General features: G+C 44.2%; 1 protein-coding gene across 11 annotated transcripts in view; it reads right to left on the bottom strand.

The window, feature by feature from the left end:
* Window positions 1-19,288, bottom strand: part of KIFAP3 (kinesin associated protein 3) — a 67,410-nt gene that overhangs the window by 1,037 nt on the left and 47,085 nt on the right. For 3 of the 11 annotated variants that reach the window (XM_021546013.3, XM_021546012.3, XM_077785257.2), the window contains exon 20: window positions 7,205-7,258. The exons of 5 other annotated variants lie outside the window; for them this stretch is intronic. In XM_021546013.3, the coding sequence (XP_021401688.1) occupies window positions 7,205-7,258 (54 nt within the window). Of the gene's footprint in view, window positions 1-7,204; window positions 7,259-18,475; window positions 18,502-19,288 lie in introns of all 11 variants that reach the window. 3 more of the 11 variants (XM_085586819.1, XM_021546017.4, XM_085586823.1) reach the window with 1 other exon arrangement.

Consider the following 19,288-nt stretch of genomic DNA (forward strand, 5'->3'; position numbering starts at 1 on the left):
CCAAGAGGAATCCCAGGAGAGACTAAAGTCTTCTTTCTCTCCTTTCACAGATTTACTGGCCAAGCACTTTACTTCCATGACTCAGTGTCTCCCTCTGTACATTACAGTTATCATGTCCCTCTGGCAAAGCCTGTTGTAACCCTGCCCTGCACAGCACATCTGAAGAGTCTCTTTCCCTGCCTTTAGCCCATTTCTGAGGTGCATGGAGAACACCATCTAAAAGGGAGAATTATCTGGTAAAAAATAGTGCTTCTGGTGGGATACAAGACTGGCAGCCAAATGGCAGAAGGAATTAATCACATACTGATAAGCTATGTATTAATGAGCCAGGACAATTATTTTTTCATGTAAAACAGCATCTTTTACACCTAAAATGTCCCACAAGAATGATTTAGATACTAAAAGAGAAGAACTGCATAGGGAAAAGTGGCACATATTTCATGCTCAACAATAACTCATGTAGGAGGTAGAGGAAAAATGAGCATTGCCTAAGACACTGGATTACTGCCTGTTCATAGCTATGTCACTTCTTAGCTTCCACTTCGGTAGGGGGACAAATGGAAAAGGATCCTGATTTATTGTCTGACTAAAGATGCATTGAAAGGAGCCGAACTTCCCCTCTGAAGACTGTCAAAACACAAAGAACCAAAGTGCTTTTGGAGTGGGGAAAAGCTGAACCTCATTACTGCCAATTATCCATATGGAACATGGGTTATGCAACAGTCAAGGCTGGGAAAGAACGACCCCTGCAGAACTTGTACAATGGGTGGGCCCCAGGCTCTGCAAGAAGCTGGCACTGCTGAATTGGTTGGGCTGAAAGGGCTCAGCTGCATGGCAGGGGACCACGTCCATCTCTGTCCTCACAAAGACACTTTCCTTGGACTGTGTCTCAGTGAGGCCCTAGAAAGGGATCCCTAGTGCCTGGTTTCTCAGAAAACAAGTTCACTCATGGGATATCCTGATAGTCAGGTGAAGGTGGAAGGTCTGAGGCTGAGATTTGTCCTCTGGGATGGAAGAGACAATCAATAGCCAAGCTGTAGAGGAAAAAAAAAAAAAATCAGTGTTTTACTCTTGATAAATGCTGTGAGCTGGAAGTGCTTTGCATTTCCACATCTGCCCATGTGTCTCTGAATTGGCAACACCCATCTCCTGACTCCTGCACAGAGCCATCAGCCCGACCCTGCAGGCTGATCAGCCCTTCAGTGCAGCAGGGAGCAGCAGAGTGGCCCTGCTGTATCCTGCAGTGGTGCAAAGCTCTGTGAATGCATTCCTCTGGCCACCCATTCCTTCCTGTATCCACTCCAAAGTCCTCTTAGCCTTTTCCTAACCCATTAGAAATGAGCTGGTAACCTCTGAGGCACCTTCCCCAGATGCCTCCTTCGTACCTGGCAAACAACAGCTTTCTCATTAGCAGGCCTGAAGTTTTGAAAGACTCCTGAAAGAAGGGATTAAGAGAAATCCTGTTTGTGTTTATCTCTCATCTCCAGAAACCCCAAACCCAGCAGTCACCTTAGCCAGTCCCTGCCTCTCCTCTGTCAGTGATCTGCAGTGTGCAAAGGCACTGACAGACAGACCTCACCAGGCTGCCCTTGGTTGCAGTGTCCCCATATCAGGCCCAAAGCTCTTGTGTACAAGCCAGCAAGCACAAGCATGAAGCTGGCCAGTTTGTTTGGCAGTTCAGAAAGCAAACCATTTAACAAACTTCTGTAAACCAATGCCAATTCCTTCAGGCTTCTTTCAGCACTGTCAGTGCCACAAGTTAACAATGCACTAAAAGAAGGCATAGTGGGAATTGGGAGTGCAGGGTCTGGTTCTGTTGTGCTTCTACAAATTCCCAGTGACACCAGATATGTTACACTGCAGAGAAGCAGGACCCTTTAAGGCTACCTTTAAACACAGGAATTTCATTTCTTTCCTCCAAAGATCCTTAAAACATCTACAGCTGATTTATAATGAAGAGCAATTTTAACAGAAAATGCTTTTCTGGGTTTATCTTTCCATGATGCTTTCTGTGACTCTAACAATGTTAGCAGTGGATAAGTTGTTTTTATACAAGTGTGGTAGAACAGGGCCTTTTTGCATTTCTGCAAACCACTGCAAAGTTCATTCTGGAATGATGTTCAGCTGAGTGAGGAGGCTGTGGGTGCCCAGGGCTGCTGACTGCAAGTCAAACTTGCAGCAACCGTGCCCAGGCTCACAGCAGTGCCACCCTCAGGTTACCTGTGGCAAAGAGGGACACAACAAAAACAGGAGCCTGTCCTGAACTCCTTTGTCCACCCCAAGCTGAACCACCACGGGCTTTTGGGGTGAGGTGTAATAACACCCTGAGCCACGCGGTGGCAATGGGCCTCTATCCCTGCAGGCTGAGCTCTTCCAGCCACTTCCAGCTCGGTAATCTTCATTCAAAGAACTTCTAAATGTATTTAAACTGATAACAAGAGCAGGGAAAATATGGTTTCAATCACATTCTCAACAAATCAGTTTTTTAATATTTTTTTTATAAATGTGTAAGTAATTAGGTAACGATCTCTAGAGTTTAAACTTTGAGGAGTATCAGTTATTTCCAAATGGTTCAGATATATGTTAGTGTCCTGAAGAAAACTGGAAGAGATGGATCAGCTGATAACTGCTTTGGACAGTAAAAAAAAAAAACAAACCAAAAAACAAAAACCAGAGAAAATCACATTAAAACACCTTGATCAAATCACTACTCTCTCCTATCTAAATATTTCCATATATTTCCCTGAAGTAAATGAAGTCTTGACCATGCTTGAAAAAAACTGGCTTCACTTTTGCACGTTAGTGCTCTTGAAGCGTAGCAGCTTTGCCTGTTGGATTGTTTGCACTGGCAGCCTGCAGCACGGAGCCTGTCGGAGCTGAAGGGAAGGGTCCTGAGCCCAGGAGGTGACAGAGGGGTGGGACAACCACAGAGCCAACACGTGCCTGGAGAGCAGAGCCTGGCTCGCTCCCGGGGCTGCCAGGCCGAGGGCACAACCCACCGAGGTGAGGATGGATTTAAAAACAACTCCTGATGAATCCTTGCCCCTTCTGCCAAGAACAGCAGAAGGGGAGAGCCAGCAGAGATGGCAGTTCTGCGGCTGTAAACACTTGTTGGATAACGACTGGGCTGAGATTGTGATCTGTGCCATGTGTGCTCAGATTTATACCAGCAATCAACCTCAAGGCTTGCTCCTAGGAAAAACGTGTTGTTGGCTTGATTCTACAGCATCTACCAGGAAACCCAGTGCTCAGCAGAGCAAGCACCAATCCTGTCTTCCCATAAATTAGGGACACAGAATTATCCACTGGGGCAACCATACTCATGCCCGAGTTGGTATTTTTTCTCCCAGCGCTCACTGCTGTGAATGTGGGCAGCCAGAAGTGCATGCACCCCTGCAGCTGCAGTGGCTGTGGATGACAGAGCAGCACAGCACCCTCAGACAGAAGGCTCAGGCTGCAAAGTCACTGCAGGCAGCTCTGTCTCACAGAGAACGCGTGCGCAGAGCTTGGCACAGCACAACTGTGCTCTTGTGCAAAGCCCAGCCCCACGCCTGGGGCTGATGGAGTTAAACAGTGAACAGCCCAGCTAATTACTATGTACTGCTAACCTCAGTTGCTGGTTCATTTTGAGACCCTTTAAAATATGAACTGTGTATTTTACCCCTATGCACTCTCTTAATGATTTGTTTTTTTTAGACTGAAATCACTTCCAGCCATCAGTTATACTTGAGGTCTCTACACATGCACTTCTCCTAGCACAAATATTTCTTTTTCCTATTGGTCTGCCAGCCCCTGTCAGAGCAAATTTCACTTTAAACTAAATGCTGTGATACTTAAAACCTCTTGGATTACTCAGGCTGCTAGTGTGATCTATGACCTTCCCCAAATGACAGCTGAACTTTCCAATTTGCTTGTACTGCTAAGGAACTGAGGAACACATGCCGAAGAGGAAAGTGTTCCTGATGTGCATGAGTGAGGAGAGATTTCTGAACAGCCCTGCTTATTGATGGTTGCTCTGATTCAGAGCATCCAAATTAATGTACCCATGTAGGATCTTAGGTGCTCTGACAAAATTCAAGATGTAAAGACCAGTAGTGTCCTGTCTCCCAACAGGAAATGGCAGCCAGCATCCTGCTGCATCCACAAAACCCTTCTGAAGTAGATAGGCTTTGGACTAGATAGGCTTTGTGGGATATGTGGAAAGCTCAGCAGCTCCCACAGGGACCACTCCATGGGGAACCCTCTGCTGGGGTTTCCCTCCAGGTGTCTGTGCTGCTCCCCAGGGCAAGGTATCAGGAGAGGCTGGGGAGCCTGGGCTGGGTAATTAACACCTGGGTAATTAACACCTGGGTGCAGAGTGACCCTGGCACTGCACACGCCCACCCTGTCCACACCAGTGCTCACACTGGGACCAGTGCTGCTGCTGACAGGGGCTCTCACACCACAGCCATGCCCAGGCACTAATTCCTCCAGCATAAGCAGGGCCTCAGAAAGGCAAGTCCAGTATCACTTGGGGAGATTGCTGGTCAAAAGTAAATGCTTGAAATCCAACTGAAAGCCCCCCAGTAGGATCCACAGATCTTAGAGTGATCCCAGCGGGAAGCACTACCTGGAAAACAGGTCTGAAGAATATAGCACACATTGTACCAGACTGTCACTGCCTGTGCAAGTGACAGTGGCCCTGGAAAAGCCTTTGAGGGTGAAATACCAGTTTAGGACCTCACACTTTAGGGCCAAAATTTCATTTGTTTCTGCCCAAAATTAAGACACCCTGGAATCACTGCCCCCTGAAAATGAACAAGCTAAATACATAAGAGTGCTTCCACCAGAGCCAAGATTTCATCTCTAATTCTTTTCATTCTAAACTTTTTCTAAAATCCTGTCAATCCTCCCTCCTTACTCTCCATCAACAAGCCCTCACGTCTCAGAGGCTCTCAGCTATTCAGTGGGGATATAAGATTCATAAGCTTATTAAAAATAAAATATATTTTCTTTAAAAAAAAAAATCTATAGATTTTTAATTATGTAGATCAATCCTCTGACTTTAGTAAGACTGGCCAAACACTACTTGCAACTCCTAACTCATCAGCAACCCTACCAAGTCCCAATGAAGGACTAACACCTGAAGTTCTTCACATGCTCCACTGAGCTGCTAGGAGGGTCTACGTGCAGGTGCAAACAGGCAGTCTCTGTTGACACACGTGACACCTCTGATCACACCTGCAGCCTTCCATAACTCTTCTTGAGGATCAGAGAAAGGGGAACCAGAGGGACTCTGAGCATCTTTCAGAAGCCTGGTATCAGTACAGTTCAAAGCAGTCCCACTGTTTCCTCTGTACCTTCTCCCTCTATACAGCAGCTATTATTGTTTCTAAAAATCAGTCTTCATTCCCAAGCCATCCCCACCTCAGCCCAAGCAGGTGTGCAGAATTGCAGCTGCACATCACTGAAGTCCTACATTTTCTGTTCCATGAATCCACATGTGACAGTACAGTTCCCATCCTGTATTCCCTTATAAATTCTCATGCCATGAACACCCGTATTCCACAATGCTGGACTGAGCTCCTACAAGTAACAGACTAAACAAACATGTTCAGATGAATACTGAAGGCTGTACTTTCCCCTCAGGAGTGGGGAGTGGCATAGCAGTCTCTGATCTCAAGACAAGCACACCATTATAACCTGTACAGATGAGATGCAGCTCACTGATTACAACACTTGCCAACATGACACACAGAAGTTTGCCAGCAGCAAAGGCCATATTTTTTCCCTCATCTCAGTGTTTTTGTTTGTTCCTGAAGTATTGATGAGAGCTGGTCTGAGACAAGGACTGCAGTGCAGGGCAGTATAGTCACAAAGGGGATGCTCAGCCCTGCCAGCCCAATTAGCAGACTGGCTGGTGAATGCTGCAGCTCCCTCTCTCCCTTCCTCTCTCCTGAGGTTTCCTCTGCACAGAAACCAGGCATGGAAAGGTAGAAGGAGCTGGGGCATCCAGGCCCTGACCCATTGCACAGTCAGGGATTAAGGCACCCTGTGCATCCAGGCACAGCAGGTGGGAAATGGTTTTGAATCCCACAGAACACACACAGATCTCCAGCTTCTAAAGCTGTCTGCAGGTATGAGACATTTAGCTAATCCTTTGCAGGTACCAAGGAACTTTCACATATGAACCAAGACTCAGAGCCTCTGAAGCCATGGACTCTGTGGCCTTTCTGCTGATATTCCCTGGCAGCTGAGTACTGGATGGGACCCCATTCTCCCAACACCAGCCAGGGCAGGGTAAAGGGCATCACAAAGGGACAGAGGCCTGTTGCTTCTGTCCTTGCTTTAAATCCAGGGATTGAGATGATGATCCCATTTCCTCCTACAAACCAGATACCTCAGTTGTATGGAGAAACTCCATACAACTGAGAAGCCTTAGGAAAAACCAATGTTTCTTTATATAATGTCTTGTAACTGTAAATTCTCCCACTACTGGTAATGACATTAACTATAAACCACAGGTCTCCTAAATTCTGCCTCTCATGACCCCAAGTTTTTCTCTCCTATCTGTGAATCTCTTTTTTCATGCTTTTTATTCCTCAAGTTCAAGTTGGAGGGAAGTTTTGGGGCAGTGTCTGTGACTGTGCCCACTGCATCAATCACCCAAGTCCATCACAACATTAGCATTAAACATTAATGCCCCTCAAATAGTAATACTGTACCTGCTCAGAAGACAGAAAATATCCAAATGAACCTGTGCAATAATACTTTAGCTCCCTTGTGCACCATAACACAGCTTTAATGGATATGATCATGTCTCTCCTTCCATGTGATCCAGCTTTCTTCAGTGTACTTAATGACTTAAAGTTTCCAATTGCTTCTGGACTTGTTGCCCAAGTTGTATCTCAGCACAATACTGCTGTTTCTCCCATTTAATTACAAACAAATGGAAAGCTGACAATGGGGGAGAAATGAGCACTGTGTCTTCTGTGTCAGGCTCCAGCTATGCACCAAGCAATAAACCACGCCAAAATTCACTGGGGGAAGGCATCATTAAAAAAAGTATTTCCCAACTGAATAGTAAGAAAGCACTGAACCAAAAACAAATGATCTTGCTTCGCCAAATTCAGTATAAGCCTTGCTTGAAAGCTGCAGCTCCTGCCATCCCTGCTCTGCAAACACAGCCTGGGATTTGGCCTCAGTTTCTTGCTCTGTCAGTTACCTGCTGTGTGATCCTGGACAAGTTGCTCCTTTTCTCCATGACCTCAGTTTCCCACTGGAGTATTGGAAGAGAAAACACCCCAGACATTAAAGACAGCCAAATGACAAACTACAGTAATGAGAAGACTCAAATTAGACTGACACAGACAGAAAAGACTTTTGCTTATTCTGTAAAACCCTTTAGGAAAAAAAAAAAGATTATTTCTGCTCTGCTACAAAGGCAACCAATCCCCAACAGAGCCAGGGGGCAAAAGAGCAGCTCAAAGGCTGCAGTTGTGTCATGCAGCCATATTGTTCCTGTGAAGGGCATCAGGAGTGCTCCTGCAGCATTCCTGCAGTCAGGCTCATAGCTCTGCCACACAGACAAGAAGTTTATCAGCCATTCTTAACAGAATTTCTTAGAAGGTCAAGTGCACAAACAGAGCTGGAATGGAAATCAAGAGCTCTGGCTTTCCATTCTAAGCCTGACAGAAACATCTCCTGTGCTCTTGGCTCAACAACTGTCCAAAGCCATTGATTAGACACATCCATTTCTTAAGAATTAATTAAGAACTAAAACAAATAAAAAAGCCCTGAGGAACAGGCACTAAAAAGCAAGATGTCCTTTCCTCCCCCTCTCTGCTTGTGCAGTCCAAAGTGTATGTGTCAACTCCATAAACTGAAGAGTACACTGCCTTAATCTGAACTAGGGATAGGCCTGGCTTGGGAAGCTTTCACACCTCTTTCAATTGTCCCCAGCAAGCTCAGTGTTAGGCTGGGTACAGAAAGCAAAATAAGATGCTGAAGTTTCACAGTGACTGGTGTCACTGACCAGATCAGGATCTGCTCCAGCTTCCATGAGCCTTCCCATTCCACACAGGAACTGTTCCTTGCTTCCTGTGCTAGAGCAGGTCACTGCAAATGTACTTAGAGACAAGGGGCTGAAGCAAAAATGTAGCTTTTTGGTGGAGAATTTTCCCTTTAAATGTTTATACAAACTCCTCAAGCCCAAGCACAGGCACTCACTTCTGTCCTTCAACACAAAAGAGGACAAAAGTTCCCTGTTGTGCATGAAAGCCTGGAGAAGCCAAGGCCACAGGGCACTGGTGACACCGTGCTGTCTGCAGGGCAGCCCAGTGGGGATGAGAATCCAGATGCTGGATGGAAGGAGGGAGGGAGAGTCAAAAAATCTGTTCTGCTCTGACTTCCAGCTGCAGCCAATAAAAGCTTTCAAAGCCTTTTCTGAAAGTTAACATTGCTGGGGGATTTGCAGCACTCACTCGAGCACACACAGCAAATGCAGTTGCAGTGTTACTACTGATGAAGAAACTTGAAATATTCTTTTACCACCACAGATGATTGTCCTGATTTCAAACACTTTTATGTATCATCACAGGGCCCTAGTGAAATCTTGTCAAGATCTATCCCAAATCAGCAATGATTTTAGTGAGAATCAAGAAAAAAATAAATCTCAATGTCTCTTACCATTTTCTTTTCCTTAGGAATAACACTGGAAACAAGGTAGATACAAACACAGACAAGGAATGTGTTCTTGGAGATCTGTATCTTGGAATAGCATTATTATAGAAAAAACTCAAATGAAAAATCAAATGTTTCCAGATTGATGAGGAAGTACTGGAAAAAATAAAATTTAAAAAGCTCAAAATCCCAAACGCAAATAAACTCTGTAAGCCAATTTATTTTTTTAAAATATCAGTTAAAAAACCAGGAGAAAAGAATGGGTCAATCTTTGGAGTTGGACGGTTGAGGCTGATAAACACAGAATCAGAATAAAATTTTAGAATCAAAACAATTTGAAGTATTTGGCAAAAGAATTAATTTGATATATTAATTTTTATGCTAGAAACTTGCTCAGAGCACATGTTCAGTTCAGATAATAACCACAATAAATATCCCACTGATATATGGGCCTTTTTAAAACTCCTCATTTTAAATTTAATTTTGAATCCTGTGAGCATGCTTAAACCCAGCACACAAAACACCCCTCACTTTATTACAGTTTTAAATCTTTCTTCCAGATCTGGCCTTGCAACCACTTGTCTTGATAAAATAGGTCACTTGAAAAAGGAAAGCTCAATAAAATGAATTACAAAACCAACAAGATTAAACTGATTGTGCTGTTTTTGTACAGTGCAGCCGAATTCTGCAAATATGCTGCTGGCTGTGGTTTGGCATTTAACAGCATGTGATCAGTGAGAAGGAGGAAATTTTATTCTCATTAACTGTTGCAGATTTACTGCAGTGAAAAAGGGCTATGTAACCTGAGAAGTGACAGAATGGAAAGATCAAAGCAGCAGTCTGGAAACGAAATAAACCTTCTGGCTACTTCCTGCAAGGAAAATTCACTCTGGCAATGTAAAACAGAGTCCAGTTAAAAACTACTCTGAGTTTTATGAGCTGTCACAGCAGCTTGAGTGGTTTGGACCAGTCAAGTTTAGAACATTATATTTCCTTGTTTTTGTCTCAGATACTTCTGTAAGCAGTTTTATAGTTTCTTTTTATTTTTTTTTTAATTTTTAAAGAGAAAAATAAAATCTTTTCTTTTGGTTGAAATCGAGAAGGTCACAGCTAAACTCATTAAAAACAAGCAGGTCTTCATTTGCACATTCCATTCCCATTTACTACATTTTAATATTTTACTTTGAGATTTATAAGCAATGTACATTTGCTTTAATAACTCTTCCGCATTCTGTTCACTTATTGTTTAATATAAGTGCAAATCAGTTTACAGAGCCCAGATGGCTTGTAACCAGGGAGCCAGTCTATTCCTAGTAGCACATCTGGAGGGACTGAGCAGCAGACAGAACGTGGGAATTAATTAATGTTACATTACAGAAGAGACAGGCCCAGGCTTGGGGGATTTTTTGGTAAGGCATTCCAAAGGACTTGAGCTCACTGCTACAGCATTTGGGTATTCTTTTAAAATTCTTAATAGCCACCTAAACCATGATGGTTAAATGAGGCCAACTGCAGGTGGAATATAATAAAATAAAAAGCAACTAAAAATGTAAAAAAAAAAGTGACTGCAAGTAAAAGAGGCCCAAGCATCCTGTATTCCAAAAGAGCTGAAGTGCATTAAAACCTCAATACTTATTCTCTTCCCAAACAGCATCTGCAACTTGCTGAAAAAAATATGCTATTTTAACTGTTAAAATATTCCCCAGCAAGCTATTTCATCTCTCCCATACTGCTGCAATCGTTGGGAGCAATTAAACCTCTCTTACAGTAAATGAAACAAGGGCAACCCGATCCTTCCCAGCTCCAGACCACACACCTTGGCGAGGTGGTGTGGTCTGGTCACTGTGGGAGCAAGCAGGAGGAACTGCCCTGCTCCAACTCCAGCACCTGACTGCAGGAGGAACTGCCCTGCTCCAACTCCAGCACCTGACTGCAGGAGGAACTGCCCTGCTCCAGCTCCAGCACCTGACTGCAGGAGGAACTGCCCTGCTCCAGCTCCAGCACCTGACTGCAGGAGGAACTGCCCTGCTCCAACTCCAGCTCTAGCACCTGACTGCAGGAGGAACTGCCCTGCTCCAGCTCCGGCACCTGACTGCAGGAGGAACTGCCCTTCTGCTCCAGCTCTGGCACCTGACTGCACGAGGAACTGCCCTGCTCCAACTCCAGCACCTGACTGCAGGAGGAACTGCCCTGCTCCAACTCCAGCACCTGACTGCAGGAGGAACTGCCCTGCTCCAACTCCAGCACCTGACTGCACGAGGAACTGCCCTGCTCCAGCTCCAGCACCTGACTGCACGAGGAACTGCCCTTCTGCTCCAGCTCCAGCACCTGACTGCAGGAGGAACTGCCCTTCTGCTCCAGCTCTGGCACCTGACTGCACGAGGAACTGCCCTGCTCCAACTCCAGCACCTGACTGCAGGAGGAACTGCCCTTCTGCTCCAGCTCCAGCACCTGACTGCAGGAGGAACTGCCCTTCTGCTCCAGCTCTGGCACCTGACTGCAGGAGGAACTGCCCTGCTCCAACTCCAGCACCTGACTGCAGGAGGAACTGCCCTGCTCCAGCTCCGGCACCTGACTGCAGGAGGAACTGCCCTGCTCCAACTCCAGCACCTGACTGCAGGAGGAACTGCCCTGCTCCAACTCCAGCACCTGACTGCAGGAGGAACTGCCCTGCTCCAACTCCAACTCCAGCACCTGACTGCAGGAGGAACTGCCCTGCTCCAGCTCTGGCACCTGACTGCAGGAGGAACTGCCCTGCTCCAGCTCTGGCACCTGACTGCAGGAGGAACTGCCCTGCTCCAGCTCTGGCACCTGACTGCAGGAGGAACTGCCCTTCTGCTCCAGCTCCAGCACCTGACTGCAGGAGGAACTGCCCTGCTCCAACTCCAGCTCTGGCACCTGACTGCAGGAGGAACTGCCCTGCTCCAACTCCAGCTCTGGCACCTGACTGCAGGAGGAACTGCCCTGCTCCAACTCCAGCTCTGGCACCTGACTGCAGGAGGAACTGCCCTTCTCCCCCACCTATGCTTTCCTGCCCACCTTGGCTATCAGCTCTCAAGGACTATGGGCATTGGCTGTGTGTGAGGGATACATGGAGAGCTGCTTGGGAGCATCTTCTCATGCTAAGAACACAGGGAAAACAAATAAACACCCAAGTATATTCAAAAGTTGTTGTTCATCAAATATTGAGTGTGAATAATATTGTCTTTTTATGGCTATTCCTCAATTACAGAATTAATCTTTCAGTAGTGCAAAAGTTCTCCAAACTCTGGAGAAAATCTCATTGATGAATATGGGCCACAAGGCAAAATTTTCATCCTCTGGAATAATCAGACCCCTGTCTTCAAAAAGGCTCCAGTAACTGTCCACAGCGTAACAGGAGAATTTGGTCAGACACTCATCAGTGACACCTAAACTGGATTATATGATCAGGCTGTAGCACCACTATAAACAAGGCTTTGAGCAGACAGTATGAAAAAATGAAGTGACAGGAATAACAGGAATATGATCACCACCTAAAAAAAAAAAAACAAAAACCCAAACAAAACAAAACACACAAAAAAAACCAAGCAAAAAATCAAGCAAAAAAACCCCCAAAACCACAAAAAACAAACAAATAAACAAAAAAACAGAGAGATAGCTCTAGTTTAGTACTGATGCAGAAACAAACTACTGTAAGACAAAGAAATTTGAGCTCTCATTCAAAAGCTCTTAGCCATGAAGTCTTCCTGTTCAGGAAGCACCCCTGCCACACTTCAGTACTGAAGGAGGATAATGACACAGTGAATTTTGGGTCATTTCAGGCCATGATCCAGGCAGCACCTGAAGCAGTCAAGTGAAGTCTTTCACTAAGCTTGTCCCAGACTGTGACCAAAACCCTCCAGAAGGCAGCAGTTCCCACTTCCTTCTCACATTCTTTTAGATGCAAAATCTCAATTCCAGGGGAATGCAGCATCTGTGCAGGCACTGAGGAACAAAACCTCTCTGCCAGTTCCCCAGGAACAGTCAGTGCCTTTAACTTCTATAAAACTAAATATGTAGGCACAGTTAGGACAACAGAATATGATAAAAAAGGTGACTCTGCTGCCACTAACAAGATTTTTGTGGGATTAAAAAAAAAACCAAAACATAAACTAACCAAAATAAACTCCTTTCTTTGTGTCCAGGAACTTCATTGGTTCTGGGCTTTTCTTTAAGGCCTTTTCAAATTCGTTTCAGTGGGATTTACAATTTGCTAATACTGATGTGTGATAAACTAATAAAACCTGCCTGCAAGGTTATAGTCCCAATTTACTAATAAAAACTAATTTAATTCTCCTGGGAAATGCAAATTAAATAGTGTCCAAATGGCAGAAGCTGAGTACAACTCTGCTGAACATATTGCAATGGCAAATAAGTTGGGTTTTGTTTTTAAAATAAGGTTTAATTATGGAAAAAAAGAAGTACTGCACAGATCTTTAAGAAATATCATTATGGTAAAATGGTTCAAAGTAGGATAATCTTATAATAGTAATTTAAAGTCTTTCAGGTTTTCTTTCGATTAATAAAAAGATTTTATACTCACTATATGTCCACCTCTATGACAGGGAAGTATTGCTGCCTGTGTTCAAATGAGGAGGAAAGGGATATGGGCACTCTCAGCACAGACCCTGCACGAGAACATTTTTTGTCTAAAGGAGCATGAAACAGTTTGTTCTGCCACTGATCCCTGCTGGTTTTTCACCCTCAGAGACAGCCTGCAGGCTGAGATGGTTCTCACCTCCTGAAAGGCTGGGAAGGGAACGTTCCAACTTCTAAATAAACTGTGCTGGACTTTACTGAAAATAAAGGATGGCCGAGACACACTCTCTGGCAGGGTCACCAAGATCACAAATCCCTTCAGTCCTTTGCCTAGCAAATCTAACTGAAGATGAGGAATGAAATATAGCTCGAAATGTCAAAGTAGACTGTAAGTTACAGGTACAACCATTTAAAAGCATTTGATAATCATTCACAAAGTGCACATTTGCCAGCACCTGCTGCAGGTCCTGCAGATGACCCAGATGGGAGATGTTCAGCTGGGACTCATGACTGGGAATTCTTACCACAGTGCAGCCATCAAAGACAGTGAAAGGCTACAGCTCTGGGTTGTTCCACCATGAAAAGTCCTCCCTGATTCTCATCAGAGTTTCCAAGTGCAAAAAGGCCATATGCAGGAAAAGCTGGGCTCCACCACGGTTTGGATGAATGGAGACGAGAGATCTCTGAATGCTGCTCTTAGGATATCAGGTTTATTAGGATGGTGAAAGGTCTTGCTTGGAGCTGCCAGACACAGCACGTGGCAAGGCCTGAGGGGATGGTGGGGGGAGAGACAAGGGGTAGAGAGGATGCTCCAGGAGAGGGTGGGGGTTCCAAGAGAGCATCTGGCCCCTCAGAGACCCCTTATCAGGGGGCTTCAGGGTGGCCTGGAACAAGACTTAGGCCAATGGGGTCACAGACACCTGATGTTTCAGGGGAGGGTTACAGGTGTGGGATGAACCATACATTGGGGTGAGATCGAACAGTCCATTTGACTTTTGGAACTATCTGTAGGTAAGGGCATTGTCCAGCCAGTAGGGGGGATTGTTTTCATCCTGGCTGTAAATCTTTCGCCAGGTAATTATATTTATTTGTCCTCCCCAACAGCCATAGATAGGAGCATTCTTGCCATTCAGCGTGGACTTGCAGCACATGCAGACGCCACATGTGCTTAGCTCAGCCACAGAAAAGCCAAGTCCCACTGGGAGTGCTGGAGCACCAGGACCTGTGGCCAGGTCCTGTTTCCATCGAGCCCAGACACAAGAGCCTGGCTGTGCACCCTGGAATTTGCCAAGAGCAGCCACAGCTTCCCTAGGGCCAGCACAGAGCAGCCTGCAAGGGCCTGGCTCCAGGCACTGAGCTCACAGAACACCCAATGACTTGCCATGGCAAAAACAAGACATGCAGGCACAGCTTTAGGCTGTAAATCCAGGCAAGAGGAAAGATGTTCCACCAAGGACAGAGACATGCAGTCACCCCATAAAACTGGTTGTGCTTGACATGCCAAACCTCACTGCTTCCTGGGAAGAAGCCTCACTCAGATCTCTGTTGGGAAGAGCTGGGAGTGCACATGCTGGGAACAGCACACAGAGAAAGGCCTTGTCTCAGAGAAAATGAGGATTGAGCAATGGCAGCTCTGCTGCATTTTATAACAAGGTTAAAGGATCCTGCACTGGAGAAAAATTTCCTCAGGGAAAAAAAGAGTTCTGGCCAGCTCTAGCATTCCTAACTATTAATCTTTTCAAAGCTACAGACTGAGAAGATTTGAGAACTCTGTTGAGGATATTAACCAAAAATTGGCTTTTGCACTGAGTTTGTACTATTACCTAGTTGTAGCTGGGAAAGGTTAAGAAGTGGCCTCTTCCCCAAGGGGCAGGAAAAATTCTGTGGCTATCTCTATTATAAGGTATTTAGCCATCACTATTATATTTGTGTCTTAAGAAAGTAATTAGTCTCCAGAAGGTGATTAAAATTTGATGAATGACTGTCGGTTCTGGAAGATGTCTTTCAGCTGGTCTTTATCCCCTGCAGCTCAGACACTAAGCTGTCATCACATCAGCCAAAGGTGAGGGATTTTTGTTTGCCACAATCATAAAACTTTCACTCAATATTAAGCCTTATCAGAACCAGAAACCTTGAATTCAGATTTTAATAACAGATGAAAATTTCAAATCTATGCCTAATGTCCATCTGCTTCTGAAAGACAGTAAGATGATTCAAAGCTGGTAATCTAATCACAAAAGTCTTTTCCTAGCCGAGAAAAAAAACCTGGATAGAAGCTGTCAAAACAACCTCCTCAGCCACATCTTTTCTGCTGAATGGGAAACATACCTTACAATCTGTCTGCATTATGCTCCAAACCTTTGAGGAAAACAAGAGATGCTGTTTATGGACTTTATCACTGCTCCTGTGGATGTAACATTCTGAAATAATTCTATTTATAGGCCTCATAGGTAACAGTACAACTGCACTAAGAACATAGTTCAGGGATAAGAGCTGTAAACAGAAGCTGCAAAACACACAAGCTAGATCCCCAGAAACAAAGCATTTCCCAAGGTGGCACTATCAGAAAAATGGCAGCTACCCAGGTCTTCACTTTTGTGCTGCTTCTACTTCATGATGACAAGTAGCAGAAATAACAATTACCAGGATGTGGACATGTCCAGAACAGCAAGCATGCAAGCAAATCTACAAACTAAATTCAGAGCTAGATACTTTTACAATTCCCTTCAAAGTTGTTCTTTACTTCACAATTCATGATCATGTGAGGTGGCATTCTCAACTTATGAGAGTAACACTACTCCAGGTTTCAAAGGAAAAGTCCAAGACACCTCATGAAGGGAAAGCCATGTCTTTTGGAAAAAAGCCTCCAAGACACTCCACACAGCTCCCCAGATCAACAGATGTTTTTACTGCCAATGCTGTCACTTCATGTTTCCTTCTTGAAAATGACAGGGGAGAACAGCCCCAATGTGGTAACCCAGTGAGCGCAGATGCCTATACATAATTAAACTATTTTTAATTCCTGTTCTGCTTAACTTCAAAAAAGCATCTCCCTACCTTCCTTAAGACTGCAGCAGCTCTAGATGTCTAGGTCCAGTGTCTCCTCCTGGGACAGGGACTCCATAAGAGATGCTGATGGTATCCCGACTGCATTACAGGACAGTCAACCACTTCAGCAACTGCAGCTTCAAATACATTTGCTGCTCCAATTGCCCTGAATTTTCCCAAATGAAAGAGTGGAATTGCAATGGCAGAGGATGCCCTGGATCTCTGCTAGAACAGCGTCCCCCAGCCAAGGAAGTTCACAATGTAACTGGAGTAACAATACCACACATGGCAGGTGGCGGGGGCTGTTATCAAACATAACTTACAGGGAAAATCTGAAAGACAGTTTGAGTTTCACTGTGGTCCTTTGACAGCCACTCTTCACAGACACAGTTCTTTGGCTCCAAAAATTAGGATGGTGATCAGAACACACTTAAGCCTTGGTAATGGAGGGCACCAACACCAATTCAACACAAACTCAGTTTCTCAGTGATGTGCAGCCACGAAAAACATGGGACTTTCTGGCTGCCTTTTCAGCACTCCTGGAGGCAAGACAAAGTCCTGATCCACTCTGAGCACATTGCAAGGACGGGAAATAGCCTCAGAGAAATTAAAGAAGTAACACATCCTCATTCTTTCTCATAGGAATGCAGAAAGGAGAAGAAAGGATTAAATTATTCAAGGCTGAGGAGCAAGAAGTCTGCTCACAGTTGTTACCTACCTCAGAATTCACAGGGTGGTCTTAAATGGCAAAGAGACCCTCTCTTAAATGACAAAGAGACTTCAGAACTCACCCCATTGCCTAGAAAAAACTGCTTCTATTACAGAATTGAAAAGCCTAATATAAAAGGCAAAGACCAGAAGACATGGGCATAACAAATAAATATGTAATAAATAAAAAAGTATAACAAATGAAAAGACCAAAACTAAGCATCTACTCATAATTAGCAATCTCTCTCTGAACTTCCAAAACATGTTACTATTAACTGACTTGCTAATTGTCTATGAAAACCACAACTCAGCTTTCTTGCTAAAAAAGTTTCTAAAACATATTCAAATATTATTAATAGAAAAATGAACCATTTTTATAACAAAAATCTTGATTTATTAAAAGCTGGAACTGGTTAAAAATAAATCCTTGACATAAGGTTCTTGTTAGCTTTAAACTGTAAGCATAAAAATACCCCAGAATTATGTTTTGGTATGGCTGAAATGTACACTATATAACACATAAAAAGCGCCTTGACTTGCTGCTATTATTTTTAATTAGGCTCTGTAGCACGTATGGTTTTACCTTCCAACACCAGTTCAAATTGGGAGAAGGGAGCTCCAGACTCATGGGACTGGCAATTCCATGGCTCATGCCTTGGAGCACTAATGCATTTTACATTAGGTCTGAGCATCAGGAAATCCTGGCTGCTGGCGCCAAGCAGTTCCAACCCATAATGACCCACATGTGAGAAGCTGGATTCACCACTCAGCTGCCAGTATCTATTCTATCAAACAATTCACTCCTGCTCTGCTACAAATAAGACAGAACATTTGCAGCACTCCACACTGTTTCCAATTAGACTGTGTGTCTGGACTGCAGATAAGTCCGTGGAGCAATCATACTGAAAGAAATCTTCCTAGAAAACAGAATTCTACCCAGAAATCCCAGTATTTCCAGAGCCCATCATCAATGGGCCAACCTGCATTTCTTCTGTTTTCATTCTTGAGGCGAGCCTTCAGAACGCCTTAAAACATGCAAGAAAATTCTACAAATACTTAACTAGGTATACACCAGATGTATTTTGCTACTCATGTTAGCTGGAATACAATCAGATTAAAAAACAGGTTACTACTGGAGCTCCCTGATGAGGGACTGCAAATTGAAGATGACTGATGTGCCTTCACTTTTAACCAAGGACACTGAAGATTGTTTTGTTTCCCAGCTGAAAACTCTCTGGTTTATGAATCTCTTGACTGGGGCTTTCTCTAAGTTAACTAAGTAAAGTTCTCTAGGTTTACTGGAAACAAAGGAGTCTGCAAGCTCTACCCTACACACTTTTCCCCACACCTCCAGGTGGGCTTGAAACTGTTGGGAGAACCCTCCAATGTCCTGGTGAACAGAGAAATCCATCACCTTGTGGGTTGTGTGTCTGTTGTGAAGCTAAAAATGGTGAGTCACCCACTGAGACCCCAAGAGCAGCACAGAGCTCACACTTACCTCAGTTTCTCTCCCACCTGCAAGTTCTGCAACAAAGGTTGAACATTTGGAAATGATCAGCACAGGCACCAGCATCCCCTTCCCAAACACACAGACTCACACTACTCTGAACTTTATGCTTACTTATTTACTTTTTTCTAGAAGATTCATCTCAAATCCTGCTTTTTTCTTTTTCCCTGAGCATGTTAGTTATTTTAATTTGTCCCTAAAAATGTTACCACCACTCCAACACTTACTCATTGTTCAGCTTTCTGGTGCATCACAGGTAGAATAAACCAACAAAATTAACCTGTCAACCATCCTTGATAAATTACAAGAAGCCAAAGTAAGGGAGGAAAATCTTTTTTGCTTCATACTGTAAGTACTGTGAGTGACTTACATTTTACAAATGGTGACTAAAGTGTTTAGTGGTGAAAAGAACATTCTTCCTTTGCAAAGAAACAGCTTCAGCCTCAGGGCTGGGCATATCCAGGTAGCTGGATCCTATTGAAGTGAATACTGTACCTTGACTATCAAATGTTTGAACTATTTCCTGTTCATGAGTGCACAGAATTCATGCTTTATAAAAGGCACTTCCTGAACACTACAGCATCAAGATTTATGAAGATTCCATTCTTGAAAATGAGTCTTTTCTATTTTGAACTCAGGGGAGAAGTTTACTCAGAAATTCAAACTGGAACAGCTTGCCAACATAGAGATCTTAGACCAGAGAGGAAATTCAGAGAAAGATCTCCCAGAATATCAGCATAAGCTGATCTCTTTTTTTCCTATAGCCCATTTTCAAAGTGCCCTCAGGAATCTAACCAGGAATAC

Source organism: Lonchura striata, chromosome 8 (assembly GCF_050655825.1).
Source record: "Lonchura striata isolate lonStrDom1 chromosome 8, ASM5065582v1, whole genome shotgun sequence".
Taxonomy (NCBI): domain Eukaryota; kingdom Metazoa; phylum Chordata; class Aves; order Passeriformes; family Estrildidae; genus Lonchura; species Lonchura striata.